Source organism: Lepus europaeus, chromosome 11, assembly GCF_033115175.1.
Source record: "Lepus europaeus isolate LE1 chromosome 11, mLepTim1.pri, whole genome shotgun sequence".
NCBI lineage: Eukaryota > Metazoa > Chordata > Mammalia > Lagomorpha > Leporidae > Lepus > Lepus europaeus.
This window is the reverse complement of record NC_084837.1, coordinates 53,982,847-54,004,958: the sequence shown is the minus strand read 5'-3', so window position 1 is coordinate 54,004,958 and position 22,112 is coordinate 53,982,847. Positions and strand designations below refer to the sequence as shown.

General features: G+C 38.5%; 2 protein-coding genes across 2 annotated transcripts; both read right to left on the bottom strand.

The window, feature by feature from the left end:
• Positions 1 to 4,578: 4,578 nt before the first annotated feature.
• On the bottom strand, positions 4,579 to 5,505 carry LOC133769487 (olfactory receptor 4N4C). The gene has a single exon (XM_062204697.1). It carries the CDS (start codon positions 5,503 to 5,505, stop codon positions 4,579 to 4,581), a length of 927 nt encoding a protein of 308 aa, XP_062060681.1.
• An 11,997-nt stretch (positions 5,506 to 17,502) lies between these two features.
• Positions 17,503 to 18,444, bottom strand: LOC133769486 (olfactory receptor 4M1). The gene has a single exon (XM_062204696.1). The coding sequence runs from the start codon at positions 18,442 to 18,444 to the stop codon at positions 17,503 to 17,505; it is 942 nt and encodes a 313-aa protein (XP_062060680.1).
• Between the last annotated feature and the right edge of the window lie 3,668 nt (positions 18,445 to 22,112).

The following is a 22,112-nucleotide window of genomic DNA, read 5'->3' as shown; positions in this document are numbered from 1 at the left end:
CATTGTTCTCTTATTGTCAAATATTTTATGCCTACATATGTTACCAGCACCATAGTGTTTATATTTTTAATTAAAATTAAATTAAATAAGAAAAGATTAAGTAGATTTTTTCACATTTACACAGCTATTTGCTACTTGTAAGCCTTTTCCATCCTTCCTGTAAATTCAAATTTCTGTGTTTTATTTTTCTATAACAGTGAAGTAAAAATTTTAGTGTTAGTCTATTATTAACAAATTGTCTCAGTATTATGAATATTAAACTATTTGCACATCTTTTTTTAAAAAATTTTTCCTCTGGATATAGAATTCTGTCTTGATAGCTTGTAGTTTTTTTTTTTTTCTTAAGGAGTTTTATATATCTAATTTCACTGCTTTTGGTTTTTGTTGTACCTAACTTTTTTCAGTCTTCATGGATGTTCTTGAAATTGTCTTTTCATCTTTGTTTAGCACCCGTTACACCATTAGATTTATATCTGTGGTCCTAATTGCATTTATATTGTGTATATGGATTTGTTTTGTAAAATTTGGAGAATTTTTGGAATTTATTTCTTCAGACATTTCTCAATCCTATTCTCTCTCCTCTCCTTCCAGAATTTCAATTATACAAATGTGAACACTGTTCATATCTTTAAATATTTTTTACTTTTTGTCCTTCAAACTGGTTTTTTCCACGGGCTTATCTTTATAATCATTAGTTTATCAGCAGTGAACAAAACATTGTTCAGTTCACCAAAGGAATTTGTTTTTATTTCAAATACTGTTGCTTAGATTCTAGAATAGCCATTACATTAAGAAAGTGCACGGTTATCTCATCAGTTACACTTGTCATTTCTTCAATATGTTTGTGATAGTTTTCAATAGTCCTAGTCTGACAATTCTAATATTCAACTGAGAATATTTTTCTTTAAGAATTTTACAGTAATTATAAGATGGTCTTCCCTGGTTTTTTCTCTCTCTCTCTCTCTCTCTCTCTCTCTCTCACTCTCACTCTCGTTCTCTTTCCTTTTTCACATGCCTTCTAATGATTTCTCCAAAGGTCCACTTGAGCTGCTACTTAGAGTTTTCTTCAATTACACAGGATTTAGCTCTTATTTGTCTTAACACTGACACCTGGTACACCTGCCACCAACACACTGATACCTTTGTCCCACCAATATTCTATCTTGGAGGGGATGAGCCACATTCAGACAATTCCTTGTCTTTGGAATCAACTCTGTAGACACCAGTATATGAACACCTCAATAACTATGAATGTGAGATTTCCCTGTGATTCACTGCTTTCTCCACTTCTTTTCTGACAAATTATTGCTACATGTTTAAGTGGAGAGAGACAGGTAAAAAAATTTTAAAGTGGGGGTTGGCGCTGTAGCTGAGTAGTTTGTAAAGCCTCCTCCTGTGTTGCAGTGGATTTCTCAACAATGTTGTGGTGGATTTGTTTCTGACAGGAGGAGCGTGGTGGGGGCAAGAGGTGCGGAGTCACCACACAGACCCCAGGAGTCGGGTGAAAGTGGGCTTGAGGCAAGCAGCCTGCAGCCATTTGGGGAGCAAAGAAATGGATGGAAGACCTCTCTTTCTACCCTTGCCTCTGCCTCTGGCTCTCTGTAGGTCTGCTTTCAGATAAATGAATCTTTCTAAAAATTCTGAAGGTAAAATATTTATTTTTGTGTTTGGAACTTTTTCAAATTTTTATCTGTTTGCATCCCATATGTCACTGAAAGCTCAGCTTGTTTTTCCTCATTTCTACAAATATCTCAATCTGTGACAGGATAATTCCTTTACTTGTCTATTCCCATACTAAGTACTTGCCCCAAGTAAGGAAGCTGTCATGGGTCTCTGTTCATCTGCATTCAAGGCCAAGGCCTTGTCCCTGTCTGCAATCAACGCTACATGGCTTCCTTATTTCATCTGCTCTTTGATAGCCTCCTAGAAGGGTAATTTTTATTCTGAGCCACTTTTTGTTAACAACACATGAGTAATACTCTTCTACATGCTAACCAGAATCTATTGTCTTTATTTCTAAGGTTTATTATTAAGGAATAATTTTTATTTGTATTTATAAACCTTTTAATCTTTTTCTACATTTCATTTATTTATTTATTTTAAACCTTTTTTAAAAGATTTATTTATTTATTTATTTATTTGAAAGGCATACTTTCAGAGAGGCAGAGGCAGAACGAGAGAGAGAGAGAGAGAAGTCTTCCATCTGCTGGTTCACTCCCCAAATGGCTCCAACTGCCAGAGCTGGGCTGATCTGAAGTCAGGAGCCAGAAGCTTCTGGATCTCCCAGGAGGGTGCAGCGGCCTAAAAACTTGGGCCATCATCAAAGAAGGAGGTTCCTTTCTCTGAAAGGAGGAGAGAACTTCCACTTTGAATATGGCTTTGTCTAAATAAGGTCGGAGTTGGTGAACTCAAGAGGCTTCATAGCCCTGGCAGCTCATGACAAGAGCCTCAGGTGATTACTGATGTCATAAATATGAGTGTCAATTGTTAAATCAACAACAGGAGTCACTGTGCACCTGCTCCCCATGTAGAACCTCTGTCCTTAATGTGTTATACTATGTGAATTAACAGTAAAACTAGTAATCAAACAATACTTTATATTTTGTGTGTCTGTGTGGGTGCAAACTGTTGATATCTTTACTTAGTATATACTAAGTTGATCTTCTGTATATAAAGATAATTAAAAATGAATCTTAATGTAGAATACGATGGGAGAGGGAGTAGGAGATGGGATGGTTTGCGGGTGGGAGGGTGGTTATGGGGGAAAAACCACTATAATCCAAAAGCTGTACTGTTGAAATTTATATTTATTAAATAAAAGTTTAAAAAAAAGAACTCGGGCCATCTTGTACTGCTTTCCCAAGCCATAGTAGAGAACTGGAAGGGAAATGGAGCCGCCAAGACTTGAACTGGCGCCCATCTGGTATTCTGGCTCTGCAAGTGGTGGCTTTACCAGCTATACCACAGCATCAGCCTCTCTACATTTCATTTTCATATGTACCTATTCACAATCCTGATGAAAGGTCTTACGTATTAAGTAAAATACTCTTTTATCATTTGTTTTAATTTACTTCACAGCTTTTAACTTTAAATTTATGCATGGATGCTCTCACATAATGCTAGGATAGGGAGGTTTTATTTATTTTAATTTCCATATAAAATCTATATTGTACAGAAAATAAAATGCATAAACATAAGTTATGGGGAGTTTGGCATCACTCTTGCATTTTACCTACACACAATTTTTAAATATTTACATGCCAATGTACCTGTTGTCCTATTTCTATTTTCAGTTTAAATGTATTATTTCGCATCTCCAATATTGTAAAACTTGTATACTCTATTTTACCACCATTTTTGTATTATTTTATTTTCTGAAGAAGCTGTGAACATATGAACAGATTTTCTAAGGTTCTATCTATCAAATGTACTCATGTAAAACTTTTTTAAAAAATTTAACTCACACATAAAAATTGCACATATTTATGAAGTACCAAATGATGTTTCAATATGTATATATATATATTTTTATATTATATAATGTCCAATCAGTGTATACATATCTATCTCCTCAAAAATGTAACATCTCTTTATGGTAAAAACATGGTACATATATGCAATGAATACTACTGAGGCATAAAAAGTAAGAAGTCTTATCATTTGCAACAACATAGCTGGAATGTGTGATTATTAGGTCATTGTTAACAGATTATTATGTTAAGTGAAGTAAGTCATTGAGTTTAGCATAAGTTAATTGGAGACAGCCAGTAACATGGGCAGCACTCTGTATCATTCTCCTGACAACCAGGCCACAGCTGACGTGTTTCCTGAGCTAAGAGCTAGGAAGGCGCTCTCTGTCTCCTGATTATTGCAAATAGGTCATGTAGCAGGTTGGTTATACGGAATCTTACTGGCATCATTTTAAGATACCCAGAGTAGAAAATTGTCTTTTTCCTTTAAAAAGAATTTATAAGTACTTAATTTCTCACATTAAACCTAACTATATTTGAAGTAATTGCAGGGATTTTAGCGATTCACAACATACTCTGTAGCACTATATAAATAATAAGAATCATAAAGCTCTGAAAAAATAAATTGAAATAATTTTATGACATTTTTCCATGCAACTAATTAGCTTCCCTTTTATCTCTCTTCCAGATTCTGAATACTATCTTATTTTCAAAAATGTGTTCAATATTTGGCTCTTTAGGTTTCATAGCTTATTGATCTCTACCCATCCCATAAGAGAAAGAATTATGGATGAGTCAATCTTTTGTTTAAAACACTACAATGGACCCCATTTCCAATAAAATGTCTATCTCAGTCCAAAAGACTTCAGATTTGACACTTAAAGTTACATAAATTTTGACCCCTGAATCTCTTGTACTCACTCATTGTATTCCAACCACTCTAAAGTTTCTTTTGTATTGTTTAAATAATCTGAGTTTATTCGCCCCTCTCCCCATTGTCTTTAACAGAACCTGAACAAAGGGAAATGTTCAATGATAAACAATTTTTACTAAGTGAATGGAATGCAGCCCAAATTCTCCCTTCTTGATTTCTCATTATGAAATCCATTCAACAGACCACATACCGACTCAGCAACCTCTTCATGGAAGCTTTCACTTCCTGGTTGCGCAGTGTGTAAATCACAGGATTCATCAATGGAAAGATCACTGTGTGGAAGAAAGAAATCACTTTATCAGCTGGCAAGACCCTGAATGGGCGCGTGTAGATGAAGATGGCAGGTCCAAACATAAGAAGTATAATGATGACGTGAGTAGTACATGTGGACAGAGCCTTGTTCTTCCCTTCAGAGGCTGACTTACGAACGTGGCAGAGGATGACTGCGTAGGAGGCCAGAAGCCCCAGGAAGCACAGGAGGGTGAGGAGGCCACTGTTGAAGACCATCAGCAGCTCCACCACGAAGGTGTCCGTGCAGGCCAGCTTGATGACCTGCGGGACATCACAGAAGAAGTTATCCAGCCTGTTCGGGCCACAGAAGGGCAACTGCAGGATGAGGGCCACCTGGATGATGGAATGGATAAAGCCTCCAAGCCACAGCGCCAACAGCATGGAGTAGCAGGCCCTGGGGTTCATGAGAGTCGCGTAGTGCAGAGGCCGGCAGATGGCGATGTAGCGGTCCAGGGCCATCACGACCAGAAGGAGGCCTTCCCCGCCCCCCAGGAAGTGCAGGAAGAAGAGCTGGGCGATGCAGCCTCTGTAGGAGATGAGCTTCTCCTCAGAGAGGAAGTCCGCCAGCATCCTGGGGGCCACGATGAAGGAGTAGGAGGCATCCAGGAAGGCCAGGTTGCCCAGGAAGAAGTAGAGGGGGGCTGAGAGCCCGGGGTCTGACCTAATGGTGAGGATGATGAGGAAGTTTCCAGGGAGGATGATGGAGTAGAAGGTGAAGATCAGCACAAAGACCAGGAGCTGAATATTTCGAGACTGGGTCAGGCCGAGGAGGACGAATTCGGTCACCACTGTGCTGTTTTTCCTCTCCATCTCCTCTTCCTACATAATATCAGGAAATATGGAATTTATTTCAATCTAGATCATATTTCTTCTAAAATTAAACTCAAGATGTGGACCTAGGCATTTGGCCAGCAGTTACAAGCCCATTTCCTGCATCAAGGATCTCCTCTCCTGGTTCCTGCTTCCTGCTGCTAATGCAGACCTGGGGGGCAGCATTGGTGTAATTTTGTTCCTGTCACCCATGTGGGAGACCTTGAATGAGTCTCTGGCTAACGGCTCTGGCCCCTACTTCAAGGCTATTGTAGGTATTTGGGGCAGAGAACAAGAGTATGAGATCTCTATTTCTCAGCATTCCCTCAACCTTAAATTAAAAAAGTATCTATCACATCTACTTTGTACTATCTCTCTAACATTTTCTTCATGTTTCCACATTCTGTAACTGCCAGCATCCTGATCTTAAAGCCACAGCCTTCTGCTTCAGTCCTGTGTTTCTATTGCATGTGGAACTCTGAGATACCACTGCCCTGTATTTGTGCCTAATTCACATCTGGTATGTGGATATTTACTGAGAACAAAAGTAACCCCCTTTATTCAAGTCTTCTGGTTTTAATTTGAATGAAGGATGAGGGTACAGTTTGCAAGCAAAGTGGAATGACAAAGCTTTTCAAGCTGACAGAAATGTTCTACATATTGGTGATAATCGTTACATATATCTGTTTATCATTGAACAATTGAAATATGCAGCAACTAGTGCACATTTACTATATGTTAGTTATGCCTAAGGTATATTGACCCTAAAAGTTTTTTTAAAGATTCATTGTTCTGGGCTGGCGCCGTGGCTCACTAGGCTAATCCTCCACCTACGGCGCCGGCACCCCAGGTTCTAGTCCCGGTTGGGGCGCTGGTTCTGTCCCGGTTGCTCCTCTTGCAGTCTAGCTTCTGCTGTGGCCTGGGAAGGCAATGGAGGATGGCCCAAGTGCTTGGGCCCTGCACCCGCATGGGAGACTAGGAGTAAGCACCTGGCTCCTGGCTTCGGATTGGCACAGCGCACCTATTTGGGGGGTGAACCAATGGAAGGAAGACCTTTTTCTCTATCTGTCTCTCTCTCACTGTCTAACTCTGCCTGTCAAGAAAAAAAATCTGTTGTTCTTATTGTCAATATTTTCTTTTTCTCTATGATCCATCAACTCACCAATCTCCTCTAAATAAAAAGGTTCTTAATTACTCTGAAGGAAATAAGATCTGATGCTCATCCATACAGTGTTCTCCAAATTGAGAATGTGCTCACCTTAAAGGATGAACATGTAAATGTATTGGTATGGAAGTAGTATAATTTCTATGCTTATATTATTGCATACCATTCATTGAAGCTATATTTTTGAAAGTTTTATAATTTAAATAGAATTTCGTTATCACTAAACACAAGATAAACAAAATACGTATGTTGCCGGCACATGCTCATAAAACGTTTACGGTTGGGACAAAAATTTCAAAAGCTAAAGACTCAAGCTAGAGCAAAATACTACAGTGTGATGCAAAGCACTCAATCACATGGCACATTCGTTGTCAGATTATGTTATGGAATATGAAGTGCAATGTGGAACGAATAAGGGTTCATTAAGTAAGGAATAAGCATTCATTAACTAATTGAAAGTGAAGACAGAGGAATGAGGGCAGGGAGAGAAAAGATAGGAGAAAACAAAGTTAGAAATTAGAAAGCAAAAGGAATATTCACAGTGACACATTTATTTAAGACATAAAAATATCTGCTTTTAGCATGTCTAATCCTAACATCAATTATCAACAGGAGTTTCTAAGTGTAGCCAAAATTAGAGATTATGAAGGAATAGATTTACATCACGTATGCACAACACACATAGGTGTGTGCACAGAATTTTACATATGACGTCATGCTTTATTTCTTTCTCCTTCTTTTTGCAATAAGCCATGGTTCTTATATTGTTCACTCCTGTCTATAACATCTGTCATATTAGTATTAGTCTTGTTAGTCTCGTTCTTCTCCGTCTCTGTTGCTCAACCTTTCAAATAAATAAATCCTTTTCAAAAAGCATGTGATATATATTAATATGTGCTATGTAGTTTGTAGCCCATTGGCATATAAAATTCCAGTTTCTGTGTATTGTGGAAAATGTGAATGCAGTTGATCATCAATATTTGACATCAGTGCTGACAAGTAAACTAAAAAGCCCTATAAAATTATATGAAATTATTAGCCTCTAGATCTTTTCAATGTTATGATTTTCTAGACAAAGTAATGGATAGCTTAGAAAAAGCCCTCGTTTCGGCACCTGCGTATCTGTGTTTAAACTCTTCGTTCCACATTTTTCTGAACCAGAATATCTCGGGAAGATTATCTAATATTCCTTAGTGAAACTTTTTTTATTATCTCACTGCATCAATTTGAGAATTTAATAAGGTAAGGACAATAACAATAAGTAGGATATTCAAGTCTGAAAACTAAATCAGAGGAGCACTAATTTCTAAGAAGGAAATATGTGATATAGAGCCTCGTCCTGCCTTAAGAGTGAATCCCTGAGCTAGCGGTAATTGTGTAAACCTGAGAGACTACAAAATAGCAGTGTGTGAAGGTGTTGCTTTAGCAGCTTCCAGCTGACATATGCGTGGACCTTTAGACAAGGAGAGCTGTTCAGTGCAGCTGGTGGGGGAGCGAGGTCAGAGCTCCCTTCTGCAAAATCAGGAGGCTGCTGAAGATTTTCTTGGGAGCTCTCAGCCCAGCATTTCTGCACTAGTTATTATTCCTACTCCCTTGCTTATTTCAGTGGATACAGGTAAGGACAAGCATTAATATTCCCAAAGTAGTGGATATTTTAATAAAGGCTGTGTATATCCCAATTGAATAATGCCAAACATGAGGAGGAAATAGAGCCGTAGCACTAAGAGGAAAGAGTGCTCCTCTGTGATTGAATGTGGGTCTCGCCTATCAGTCTATTTCTGCTATGATTCTGATTTTTGCATTCTAGGTGGATGCCATACCTGAAGTTACAATATCTGCTTCTATTTCTTCCCTGTCCTATTCCTTATAAATATGAAAAATGACAAAAGCGTTTACCTCTAGCAATCCAACATTACTCTCACATGGCAGACATCACTGCATCCTACTAGAACAGATGACAGCCGATTGTCCTGGTCCTTGTTCTTAAATATAGCTTCTCACAGAGAGGCCTCTTACACTGTGAAATTCACGACTAATTTGTGATGCAATAGAGAATGTACTTTGGGAATTTGGAGTCTAATAAGCCTGTAGAACACTCAGTGGGAATTATTAGAATGCCAACAAGACATGAAAAAAAACAACCTGGTGTGAAATGAAAAAAAACAACCTGGTGTTAAAATGGAAACGGCATAGAAAATTAATTTGAAAAAAAATTATGTAGGATCTCTGTCTTTAATGTGCTGTACATTGCTATTTAATGTTATAATTAGTAATCCAATGTAGTTTTTTCACTTTATGTTGCTATATGGGCAAAATGTTGAAATCTTTACCTAATATATACTAAACTGATCTTCTGTATACAAAGAGAATTGAAAATGAATCTTTACATGAATGGAAGGGGAAAGGGAGCGGGAAAGGGGAGGGTTGCTGGCGGAAGGGAAGTTATGGGAGGGGGGAAGCCATTGTAACCCATAAGCTACACTTTGGAAATTTATATTCATTAAATAAAAGTTTAATAAAAAAAAGATAAAAAAAAAGAATGCCAACAAGACAGTCAAAGAATGAAAATATATTAGATACAAATAATCCAACATTTTTCATTTAAATATCCACTGTATCACTTTTGAGTTCCAAAAGCAACATTCTATCAGTGACAGGGGTAACAGAATGGTAAGCTTGTCTGTTAATTCGTGTGAGTAGACAGTCAAGAGCAGTTAGATTTTTTTTAATTTAAAACAAGAGAAATATATAATTACATATCCCTGACCCCATTGCTCCACTTCTGATCCAGCTCCCTGCTAATGTGCCTGGAAATGCAACAGAAGATGGCCCAAGTGCTTGGGCCCCTGCACCCACATTGGAGACCTAGAGGAGGCTCCTGGCTCCTAATTTTAGATTGACCCAACCCTGGCCACAGTGGCCATTTGGAGAGTTAACTAGTGGATAGTAGATCTCTCTCTCTTTCTCTCTGTCTCTCCCTCTCTCTCTCTGTAACTCTGCCTTTTAAATAAATTAATTAATCTTTTAAAAAGGCATTTAGTTTTAAATAGGATACATGCTTATATTTTTAAATAAAAATAATAATTCACATAGTGAGCTCATATTACTCCACCAATGCAAACACATTTGGTTTTGTGGGGTTTTTTTTATATATTTTATTTACTTATTTGAAAGAGTTATAGAGAAGCAGAAGCAGAGAAGAGAGAGAGAGAGAGGCCTTCCTTCTGCTGTTTCACTCCCCAGATAGCCACAACAGCCAGAGCTGCGCCGATCCAAAGCCAGGAGCCAGGAGCATCTTCCAGTTCTCCCAAGTGGGTGCAGGGGCCCAAGGACTTGGGCCATCTTCTACTGCTTTCCCAGGCCTGAGAAAAGATTGGATTGGAAATGGAGTAGCTGGAACAAGAACTGGCACCCATATGAGATGCTGGCATTGCAGGTGGCAGCTTTACCTGCTATGTCCCAGTGCCGGTTTTGTGTTTTAATTGTGCCCCTTTATTTTCTGTATTTCTGATGTTTTGACATCACAGACCTTCCTAACACTGTAGGAACTGCCCCACACACACATATAGCCAATGCCTGGAGATAAATAAAAAATAAAATCCTCACCTGCAACTAAGCTGGAGCCCCTGCTCCAGGCACCTTCTACGTCAGGTGCCCACAGGGCGATAGCAGTCCAGGCCACTATTCCCATGCCTGAATCACCCCAGGCCCAGACAACTAGGGCTGTCCTCTGGATTTATTCAGACTAGCCTGTTCTAAGCCTGCTCACCCGGCCTCATTCATTTGGCCTTAAGAAGCATAACTAAAGCTCTTTTAAAGAAGATTTAGTGTTTATTTGTTTAGTGACAAGGAAAGAGGAACAATAATGGGGAGCAGAGAGAAAGAAAGGCAGGATTGGGGGAAGACAATCTTCCATCTGCTGGTTCATTCCTTAAATGGCCTCAACTGCCAGAGGTGATCCAGGCTGAAGCGAGAAGCCCGGAACTCCGTCCAAGGCTCCCACATGGGTGTCTTCCACTGCGTTCTCAGGAGCATTAGCAGGAAATTGGATCTGAAGCTGAGCAGCCAGGCACTGCACTAATCAGAAATCCAGTATGGGACACTGGAGTGCTAGGGATCGACTTAACGCGCTGTGCAGCCACCAGTGGCTTGGTGATTACAGCTCTCGCCACATCTTTCTCCTTTCTCTATCATCTGCCCAACCTGGTGCTCCCTATTGGCTCTCTTGTATGCTGAGCCAGGACCTCTGGTTCTAGATTTCTGTGGATGTGAAAACATCCTCCTCAGAACACCATTTACTTGATTTCATGTCTTATTCCCCTTGATTAAAATAAACCCCGAGCATTAGAACATTTGGTGCAGTAAAGAGGGCCTGCATCCTGGCGCCTGAACCCCCACGGGTGCTATACTGTGTTGCTTCTGTCAGTAGTTGCCAAGGATTCCCAACCTAAAATCGTGGAGCTGGAAAAGCTGAATCCTTTCAGAGCTGCGTAGTCCAGAGTGTTGAAGGCATGAGGGCACTACATACCTAGAGCACTAAACTCCATGGTGGTGGGTCCAGGAAAGAGCACATGGGGGTACAGGTAATTGATAACATCGGTTTCTAGAAATGCCCTCTGAAGACAATGAGGGGTATCTACCCTCTTAGCACAATGGGGCAGCTGAACCACTTACACCAGTGCCTCCGGTCTCCAGAACGTGCCTTAAGGGGCACATGAGAAGCCACACCCTGTTTTCCTTCTGAGCTTCCTGAAGCAAAGTTCATCCTGTACCACAGAAGACTGGAGTGTCACTGTCTGAAAGCTGTCATGTGCTTTAGACAACTTCCCTGTGATTGATGATGTGCACATGCTTATAAGCTTGCTAATGCCTTGTTCGCCTTCTTCCCTGAAGTGTCTGTTCAAATCTTTCAAAGCTGTAATTAAACATTGTTGTAATAAGAGTATTTAGCAATGGGAAGGTATAAAGATTTCACTTTTAAATAACTATAATCTGAGTCGGAAAATAAAGACAGATTATATATTAATTTTAACATTGCTCATAGTATGGACTTCAGAAATATTTTATCTAAAAGTTCCAGAGAGTATTTTACTATATTATAGAAATAAATACTAGAAATGCACAGCCCAGCATGGTAATTACTAAACACATGTGGCTTTTTGAGCACTTAAAATGTGGCTGGTGTGCCTGAGAAACTGAATCTAAGACTTTATTTATTAATTTAAAGTTACAAAATCAGGTGAAGGTAGTGGCGACTATATTGGAAAGCACAGCTGTCGAACCTATGCTCAATTAACTTAAACACTATTCTTTGTCATTTATTTGCTAATTTTAATTTTATCTTTTTTCCCCAGTATTATAGAGAGTCACCCAAACCTGAAACATGCTTTGCTAAAGAAAACTACTTAACTCACGACATTTAAAACCAATGAGATTTTGGTGTTGTTTCTGTGGCGTAATCTGTGATATGAGTAACCAGAGTGAAAAGTAAACCTGTATCCTCTTCCTGTTCCAGGAAAACAGAGCCTTTAGTACATGTAACAACAATCGCACCCACCTTGGCTTGTCTAAGTGTTATTTCCATGAACTTTAGTTCTTTCTTTTTCTTAACATCAGCAGTCTGATGGTTGTTGCTGCTATTTCATGCAGTAGATGTTTACTTAGAATCGCCCACATATTTGCCATTTTTATTCCTGTCATTTCAATCATTCCATCTGGGATTACCTCCTTGTTTTAAACACATGCCTTGTAATTATTTTTCAGCGATTGTGTGCTGGTGGCAAACTTTCTCCCTTCCCTTTTTCCAGGGATGTTTTTATCTGATTATAGTTTCATAGAAATGACGATTGTTTTTTGTTGGAACATTGTAACTTCATTTTCATTTCTACTGTTAAGGAAGTCAGTTACCGTAAGTGCCTTTTCTTTGAAGACAGTGTTTGCTTTTCTAGTCAGATGCTTTAAACATCTATTCAATCATCTTTTTTGACCTGCACTTCCCCATGAGGTGTCTGAAAGTATGTGTTTTTTAATTTATCCATTTAATATTTGAGTGAGATTCCTGAGTAGGGACACTGGTGTGCTTTATTAGTTTTCTAAAAATATCTGCATTGTCTCTTCAATATTACCTCACCTATATGTTTTTGATCCATTTATTTGAAACAGATGAGATTTGTATTAGACCTTTTCATCCTGCTACAAATGTCTCTTGACCTCTCTTGCATCTTTATCATCCCATTTCAGTTCTCCCCTGTGCTGTTCATTTCGTCAACTCTATACTCTAGGTTGCTAGTTCTCTCTGTTTTTTTCCTAATTTTTGACCTCTGCTAGTTGTGCATTATATATTTGGGTGCATACATTATTTAATGAGCTCTGGGCTTTCTCTCCCATTATTCATTTTTGCCCCCATAACCAGCTCTTGTGACCTTGAAAATGGAACACAAGTCTTTTCAGTAATTTCTGGCATTTATTGTCTGGGCTCCCAATTTTATTTGATTTTTAGACTCTCGAAATTCTATATGGTTTTGAATTTTTGTGCTAGATTTTAAAAGTATTTTTAGCCAACAAATGTATTATTTTTAACAAGCCAGTGATCTATCCAATATGCCACTGGATGGTAATAAAACATAGTTCTAGAGTTTCTGCCTTGTCTCAACTGTTACAACTCTACCATGTAAATCCCCACATTAGTTACTTTTTGGATTTTATATATTTAATACAGATTTTATAGATTAATAAACCCAATGTTATATTAAACATATTTTATATATCGTACCCAGCCTTCTGTCCCAGTTTCTCTGTCTTCACATCATTGACTAGTTTGTTCTGTAAATCACCTCTTCAAAAGAGTTCCTGGAAACAGCATTTTCATATTTTTGTTTCATATTTAAACCTTTCTCCTTTTCATTTAAATTCCCATTTTGCTGGATATAAATTCCTAATGTCACACTTAGTTGCCTGAAGAATTGTGTGCCTCTTGCTCCATCCCGACCTCCTTCAAAAAACGTAGTGATAGTTAATTTTATTACAGAGCAATAGCTAAGAGGCCAACCATCCTGCTTCCAATGAAACTGGGTAGGTGAAACATTGTAAACCTCAATGGAAAACCCCAAACCCTGAAAGAAACGATTGCCAGTGATATTTCCTTTTTGCATTATAGGCTTCCACACTTTTAACTTTTAATCAATACATATTATTTGTGTATTTAAAAATAGGAGAATTTTAATTTTTTTAGATAATAAAGCTGGAATTTTTAAATTAGATGTTCTAGTAAAATCCATCTCATCAATGCTGAAATTAGCAGAAAGTCACAAGATGAATGGACTTGGGTTCTGAAACTGACACGTCAGTGTATATTTGAAAGTTTAGCAATGATCTTAAGCTAAAGACATTCATTCACTCAACCCTGATATTGCTGGCTTTGAAAATAGATACTCAAAGGGGCCAGCACTGTGGCGCAGTGGGTTAACGCCCTGGCCTGAAGCGCCAGCATCCCATATGGGTGCCAGTTCTAGTCCCGGCTGATCCTCTTCCAATCCAGCTCTGTGCTATGGCCTGGGAAAGCAGTAGAAGATGGCCCAAGTCCTTGGGCCCCTATGCCCACGCTGGAGACCCTGAAGAAGCTCCTGGCTCCTGGCTTCAGATTGGTGCAGCTCCGGCCATTGCGGCCAATTGGGGAGTGAACCATCGAATGGAAGACCTCTCTCTCTCTCTCTCTCTCTCTCTCTCTCTCTGCCTCTCCTCTCTCTGTGTAACTCTGACTTTCAAATAAATAAATAAATTTTTTTAAAAAAAGAAAATAGATACTCAACTGCAGTTTTGAAAGGAAGAAGAAATAGGAGAGCCTGAAAGACAGAAGGAGAGCAAAGGACACTGAGAAGTCACTAAGAGGAAATAGGAAAAGGTGACTCAAGGAAGGAGTCCTGGGTACAGTTAGTGTTTCTCTGCTGAGGGAACCAGGATTTCTGAAGGATGAACTGCATGTGACCAGATTTTACATGAGGTTGTTTGTACCTCCTTCCCCTACATAGCCTGCCTTATCATTGCTCATTCTCCAAGAAGTTAGTTTCTCAGTCATGGCACTGGTGACATTTGGGGTCTCAGTCTGTGTGGAAGGGGAAGAGATACTCTTTGCCTTGTAAAGTGTTTAGCAGTACAAGATGCAAATCAATAGCAGGCCCCACATTGTGATCACCACAAATGTCTTGACATTGTCAAATGCCCTGAGGGGTGAAATTGCCCCTGGTCCTTTTCCCAATCCTTTCCTCCATGAACTGTGCTAGGGTACTGCTTAGTGGTTTACTAAAAGCTCCCCCACTTCTTCGTTAAGATTAATTTCTAATTTCAGGTTGTACTTATAAGTAATTATTCACCATACTACTGTTTTGAGGAATTTTTCCTGTCATTGCTAGCCTCAATATGTTCAGCAAATACCCATCTGTAATAGAAGAATATCAGTGTTTAAAACAAACCAAGACAGTGGTCTCTTTCTCAAGACCATGAATCCAAGTTAGATGAGGGATAAATACAGAATAAACAGAAACCTTATGGGTTCAGATGTAGAGAAATGGCAATAAGGTAATATGTAATCTGGAAACACAACTCATCGCTTTATTATGTATATGTACAGCTTCTGTATTTTACAGGGTTTTCCATGTAATATTTTATTGCAAACGTTAATGATGTCTACTGTTTTATTCATTTCCAAACGCTGAGAATTCAACTCAAAATTCTGGAATCATAGCTCCGATCCATGCTTCATCTAGCACTGAAGACAGAAGATCATCCTAGGGAGAAATTCCCAAAGCAAAGGACAAACTTAATGTATCACCTCTGCTAACTGTGTACCTGAGGTAGGTGCACTGGGTCTGGCACAAAATATATTCTCAATTAATAAATAAACTCTCTGTAGATAAATAGTAACTCTGGTTTTTTTGTATCACTCATATATGTTCATCCCTGATGCTGACGAAAATGTATTTCCCTCAAAGCCTAGTCGTTTACATTGAATAAAATAAAAGAATAAATTTCAATGCACAGAAATATTGGACATTGCCTAAAATAGTCCCTAACAACATGGCGCCTGGCGGATGATTGGGGGGCGTGTCTGCAGCCGCTGCAGTTAAACTGCGCGAGATCGGACCACCTGCAGGGATAGGTCCGATTTAGTTCTGGACACGTGGATGGTGCATGATCCCTATACTTTACTTAAGATGCCCCTGTGCTTGGTCCACCCGTGCCTGCGTGACCTTTTCGCTGATTGGCTCCCCTACTGCGCATGTCCTTCGTAAGCTTTATAAGCCTGTACACTTCCTCAATAAAGTGGTTCCTGCTTCGACAGAACTCATGGGTGCTTGTGGTGTGTTCATCACCTGTCGACCTTACCCTTCCTGTTCACCTTGTTGGGGAGTGCTTGCGCTGCCCCTGCTGGTCAGGGGCTAGCATTGGGCTTGAGACCCCGACACAGAAAGGGTTCTTGCTCTTCCATGGAGAGACTCTAGTTTTGAGAAATTAAAATTGAAATTTAAGTAAATAGATAATATCCAATGAACTCAAATCTTCTAGTCTACCTTTTATATACTGAATTGATTTGTTAGTGTGAAGGAATAAGCTAGTTAAGACACCTACATCCCATTTGGTGTATCTAAGTGCACTACCCTGCTCCAGCTCCTGACTCTGGCTTCCTGCCAAAGCAGACATAGGAGGCAAAGTGATGGCTCAAATAATTGGGTTCTTCACACTCAAAGTGGGAGACCTGGATTGAGTTTCCAGCTCCCAACTTCAGCCTAGCTGAATCCTGACTGTTATGAGCATTTGAGAACTGAGTCAATGGATAAAAGTGCTCTATCTCTTTCTTTCTCTACTCCCTCTCTAATTAATTAATGATTTCAAATAGCTTAATGGTAAAGATTTCCGAATTACAGTGCTAACAGAAATAACACTCTACTAATTTAACATGAGAGACAGAATTAAGAAATACAGAAAACAGAAATATGTCAAAAGAAATCATTATTTTTTAAAATCACACTCTAGATATTTATCAATCCCAGCCAAATTAGAATTCCTTCTCCTAAAGCTGCTTTCACCCTAAATATTTTGTACAGACTGACCATAAAAACTTAATTTCAGGAGGCTTTGGTGGAATGAGTGGAATCTCACATAGTCACCAAACTACACTCTATTTTGAATTCATAAAAGTTATTTCCCGAGTATGGTAAAATCGTGAGTTCTGCCACCAATACTGTTGAGTAGCAACCACCTGAGATATGAGTTGAAACAACTGGTATAAATGAATCCTCCATTTCCATCTTCCAGGGAAGAGGAAGAAATAAAGGAGAAAACAGATATATATTTTTCCAGGTCCAGGAAAATTATCTGCCTAACACCGTCCCACTGGACCAATATTGAAATACAATGAGAATACTTGGCTAACTTGGAGCTATTACATTCCTATGTTGGCCACATGCCTCTCCATACCCATTCATGTGGTTGTGTCTCCCAGGGAGTCTCTATTTTATTATTTCTCAACCCACAATCTTCCCTCAGCCAGAATTTCTCTATGGTGCTCACTCAACAATTAGTGAACCTGGATTTTATCTGCGCATTAATAGAACTCAAATCCCAGTAATGATCTACTAGATATTTCAGGGTATATATAAGTAAACTTATTTCTATCTTAATGTCTTTGTAATTTCACCATAAAGAGGAACGGATGAAAATCATAGTGAAGGTCGAGGCACTCACATGGAAGGACAAGTGAAAGCAGCATCATGTGAAATGCTTTCCACTTCAGAACACTGGTCCTCAAGAAGACTGTAAAGTATACCATTGATCTCTCACTTCTCTCTACATAAAATATGTCTGTTAACCAACTTCCTCATGGCTGTCTTTACTTCCTTGTTTCTCAGTGTGTAGATGATGGGATTAAGTAAAGGGAATATCACAGTATGGAACACAGAAACTACTTTATCTAGGGAAAAGGCATCAAATGGACGTGCATAGATGTAGATGGATGGCCCAAACATTAGCACCACTATGGTGATATGGGAATAGCAGGTGGACACTGCCCTGTTGGTACTCTCACCTGAGCCCGAGTGTTTCTTGAGCATGGCCAGAAGGAAGACATAGGACATTAACAGAGCGATAAAACACACCACGGAGATCAGACCACTGCTAAAGATCATTACTAACTCCTCCGGGAAGGTGTTGGCACAGGCAATGCGGACAACCTGTGTGATGTCACAGAAGTAACTGTCTAACTCATTTGGCCCACAGAAGGGGAGTCGAACAATGAGAGCCACCTGTATTATGGAATGAATGAAGCCCCCCATCCAGGAGAGAGCCACCAGGATGCAACAGAGTCGTCTGTTCATGATGGTGGCGTAGTGGAGGGGGCGGCAAATGGCAGCATAACGGTCAAAGGCCATCACCGTGAGCAGGAACATCTCCGAGGCCCCAACAAAATGCAAGAAGAAGAGCTGTGCAATGCACCCCCCAAAAGAAATGATCTTCCTCTCCACAAAGAAGTCTACCAGCATTTTAGGGGCTGTGATGGAGGAGTACCATATATCGAGAAAGGCCAGATTTGCCAGCAGGAAATACATGGGAGAGGTGAGGTGGGGGTCGAGCCTGATGGTGCAAATGATAAGGATATTCCCTGGGAGAATGAACAAATAGAAAGATAGAAATACAACAAAAAGCACTAGTTGCACCTCCCGAGTCTGGGATAGGCCAGTGAGAATAAATTCTGTCACTCTGGTGTAATTTGCAGGTTCCATTTCTTCAATTAACTTTTTCATATTGTCCCTATGAAAAATAAAGAAGTTATAGTTTCTACAAATAACATTGAAATAGTTACATCAAGATTTTCAAAAATTTCACATGTCCTCTGTCATTAAGAAGCTGCACGAGGATATTTTTGGCTGTCCAATTTTATAGCTGAAAAAACAAAGATAGGGAGTAAAAATGATCTTCTAAATTAAACCATTAAAACCATATGAACTGTGTAACTTATCCAAAGAACAAATCTCAGTCTGTTATTATTCTAAGATTCTATTTTTAAGGCCCTAAGTAATGCATTAATCCTTCCACCAGACATCTGCCTTAGTGATAGAACATGCAGCTACTTCTGAATTTATCCAAACTTCAAACTTATAATGGAAGAAACAGCCTATTTCTCTCTAGACTTTTTTTTGTTGGGAAATCTTACCAATTTGAAAATATAAGCTGTAATCTAATATAATGTAGTCTGATCTAGCCATATTTTTCTTTTTGTTTTTAACTGACACAGAAAAATTATATATATTTATGATTTATATTTATATATAAACCATGTCATGTTTCAATACATGATGAAATGTATGGTGTCCAATCTGGGTACTATACCCATCTCTCCAAAGTGTTAACATTTCTTTATTGTTAAAAACATTAAAAATCTTTTTTTCTAGTTTTTTAGAGAAATATACTATACATTATCACAGAACACAAAATAGATCCCAGGGCTTTCCATAGAGCTAATGGACTTTTTTTCTATAACCAAAACGGATAGAGTTTAAATCTCAAAATTTGGTAAGCAGCTCCAATACACAACAGTGCAGGGCTAAGGACAATGCAAGTTTCTCTGACTATGACCGGCTCTATCCGCCAGGTGTGGACTTCAGTGAACTAATTAATCATATTTAGTAAAAGATGTGTAAGTTTAAAATTCAGTTTAGATTTTATCAAAAGAAACACAAATGTTGTCAAACTTAAAGCCTCTAATTTCTTTAAAATTTCGCTTCCCAGATGATGCATTTCCTATGACTCAAGAAAGCAAAGAGGATACAGCCTATAGTCTTCACAGCTAACAACACAGTACATAAATGTAAACCCACAGCACCCTAATTCGTTTTCATTGACTAACTAGTAAGTAAACTACAAGTTTTTGACAGTTGCATGCCACTGAAAGCATTTGAAACATCGTGATTACTCATAATCATATGAGTTCTCTTGGATATCTTGCTATTATGTAAATTTTTGAAAAGGTAGAATTTATTAGATTATTTATTCTTAATTAAATAATTGCTCTCCTGTTGTTGAAACAAGATGAACATCTCAAAGCAATAAATACTATTACAAGTCCCTAAGCTCTTTTTAAAAAATTTTGTGGTCAACAGCAATTCTGGTTATCATCACACAAGTCACACTTTCTTACCCTGCTCCAGCCTGTCCCCATCCATGAAAGAAGGAAAAAATGGCACTAGTCTAGAAAAAAAAGTGGCGAAGGAGTGTTGATGTCTTGGAAAGACAATCACACTTCATGTGTTGTGTAATATAAAGGTCATTTTACCACAAAAAAAAAATCAAAGAAGTTTCCTTTTATACATTAGTGTTTTAGAAGTGTCATCAACTTAGGAATTAAGGATATATACTTTACATCAATAATCAAACCTATTCTTATTTTTTGAGGAAAGAAATAGAGCACTCAACTTTCTTCATTCCTTAGTACATGACTCTCTCCTCCACTCCACACAACCACCAAGCTGAAACCCAATATTTTATTGGAGCACCCGAATCCAATAGTAAGAGAGACAACCAAATCCCCTATTCCACAACTAGCAATTTTTATAACACTACACATACACAAACACATACACACACACACACATATACACACGTGAAACCCTGCCATTAATATCATAAAACATATAATGATTCTGACTTTTGCCAGCATTTGCAATCCAATACTTATCAAAAGTTCTACATACACTATTGAGAGCTCTGTCTCAAAATAGACAACTCTGGGTCACTCCTATCAATTATTCAACTGTATATCCAACAAATATTTAGGGAGTGTGTGCCACGTACTCACTGCTGAGATTACACAAATGAACAAGGAAGTTTCAGTTTCTGCCTCACGGAACTTTCAATCTAAAAATATAATAAGTAATTAAAAAAGCAGTAAGTAAATAAAATATAAATGAATCATTATAGGCATTCTTATATAGAATTTCTTACCATGGATGGATGGAACATATTGATTCAAAATAAAGATATAGCAATAGTTATTTAGAGAAATGAATCGCTTATTTACAAAATATTTCATAGATATGACTGGTAGTGGATTAAATTTTGCTATGGTCATCATACCAATTTAAGCTGGAATTTGAAATTCATAATGGCAATATTTTTAAAAATTCTTCATATTGTCTGTCTCAGATCATATTTATCCAGCAACAATTCAGGCCTTTATTACCAAGCAAATTTACTGGTATATATTTGAATACACCTGTCATACTCTAAGAAAGGCTGAGAATTGTACAAAGAAAGTCTAAAGCAAGACATTATGCCTGCAGAGAACGCTTAGGGGAGCTCAGTCATCCACGGAGATGGTATGAGAGCACTCCTTTCCAAGGCTGCATTTAGGAGGAGTATCTATTCCACATCAGTTCTTTCTCATAGAGCAGCTAGAAAAGTTGTTTAAGGAGGTTTTACTTCATTTTGTGTCTACCCACCCTGTCTTGTCTGCTCCTCTTTCAGCAACATACAGTTAATTCCCATTCTTTGCTTAATCTACAGGGATGTAGTATCTAGGGATGACTATGGAAATACCTAGGTGTACAGAGGCCCTCCCTGGAGGTGAATATGAACTCCTAAAGGGAACAAGAATCTATACAGGCATTCTGTATTACTAACCATAGTACCCACCCATGTACCTAGCTAGCTAACACCTGACTAGCTACCTGGAGAATGTTGTTTTACAACTTTGAGGAACCTAGGGTGGTTGTCATATAGATACTGAAATAATGAGAGATTAAATGACTCAAGAGAGACTGAGTGACACTATACACAAGGCTTCAAAAAATTAACCATAATCTATATCTACCATCCAGTTTCTTTCCTTAGATGAAGATGTGAATAAAAAAACCTCATTTCTCCCAGAAGAGAAGTCACTGAGCCTCGCCATTCTTGGTAAACCGAAAACAAGCTCACAACTGAAAGAAATGCCTTCAGAATCTACTTCAATAACATCAAGTAGGATTAAGCTGAAACTAAGAGATTGGGAAAATGAAAGGAAGGGAGGCTGCAAAAGAAAGAAGATTTAAATCTTTGAATCTTTACGAGGATAGAAGAGCATCTTTATGGATTGAACAGCTAAGAGATGGGTAAGGAAAAAACTGATAAAAAGGGAAAATGATCATAAATAGACTTCAAGTAATGCTTTTTGGAAATCTTCTTTGGAGGAGTTTACTTGAGTTTTTCAAACTCACTGATGATGGGAAAAATGGTGAAGAAGATATTGTGTATTAGCCTTACTGAGCTAACGATAAAGCAAAAGACACACTGTGAAAGGATACTGAGGTCAGATGGAGAAGTGAGACTGTGAGTAAGTGTAGCAGGAAGCCACTAGATTTTTTAGAAAACACAAAGATATATGAAGTTTTTTCTAGAGGGCCTCCTACCTCAG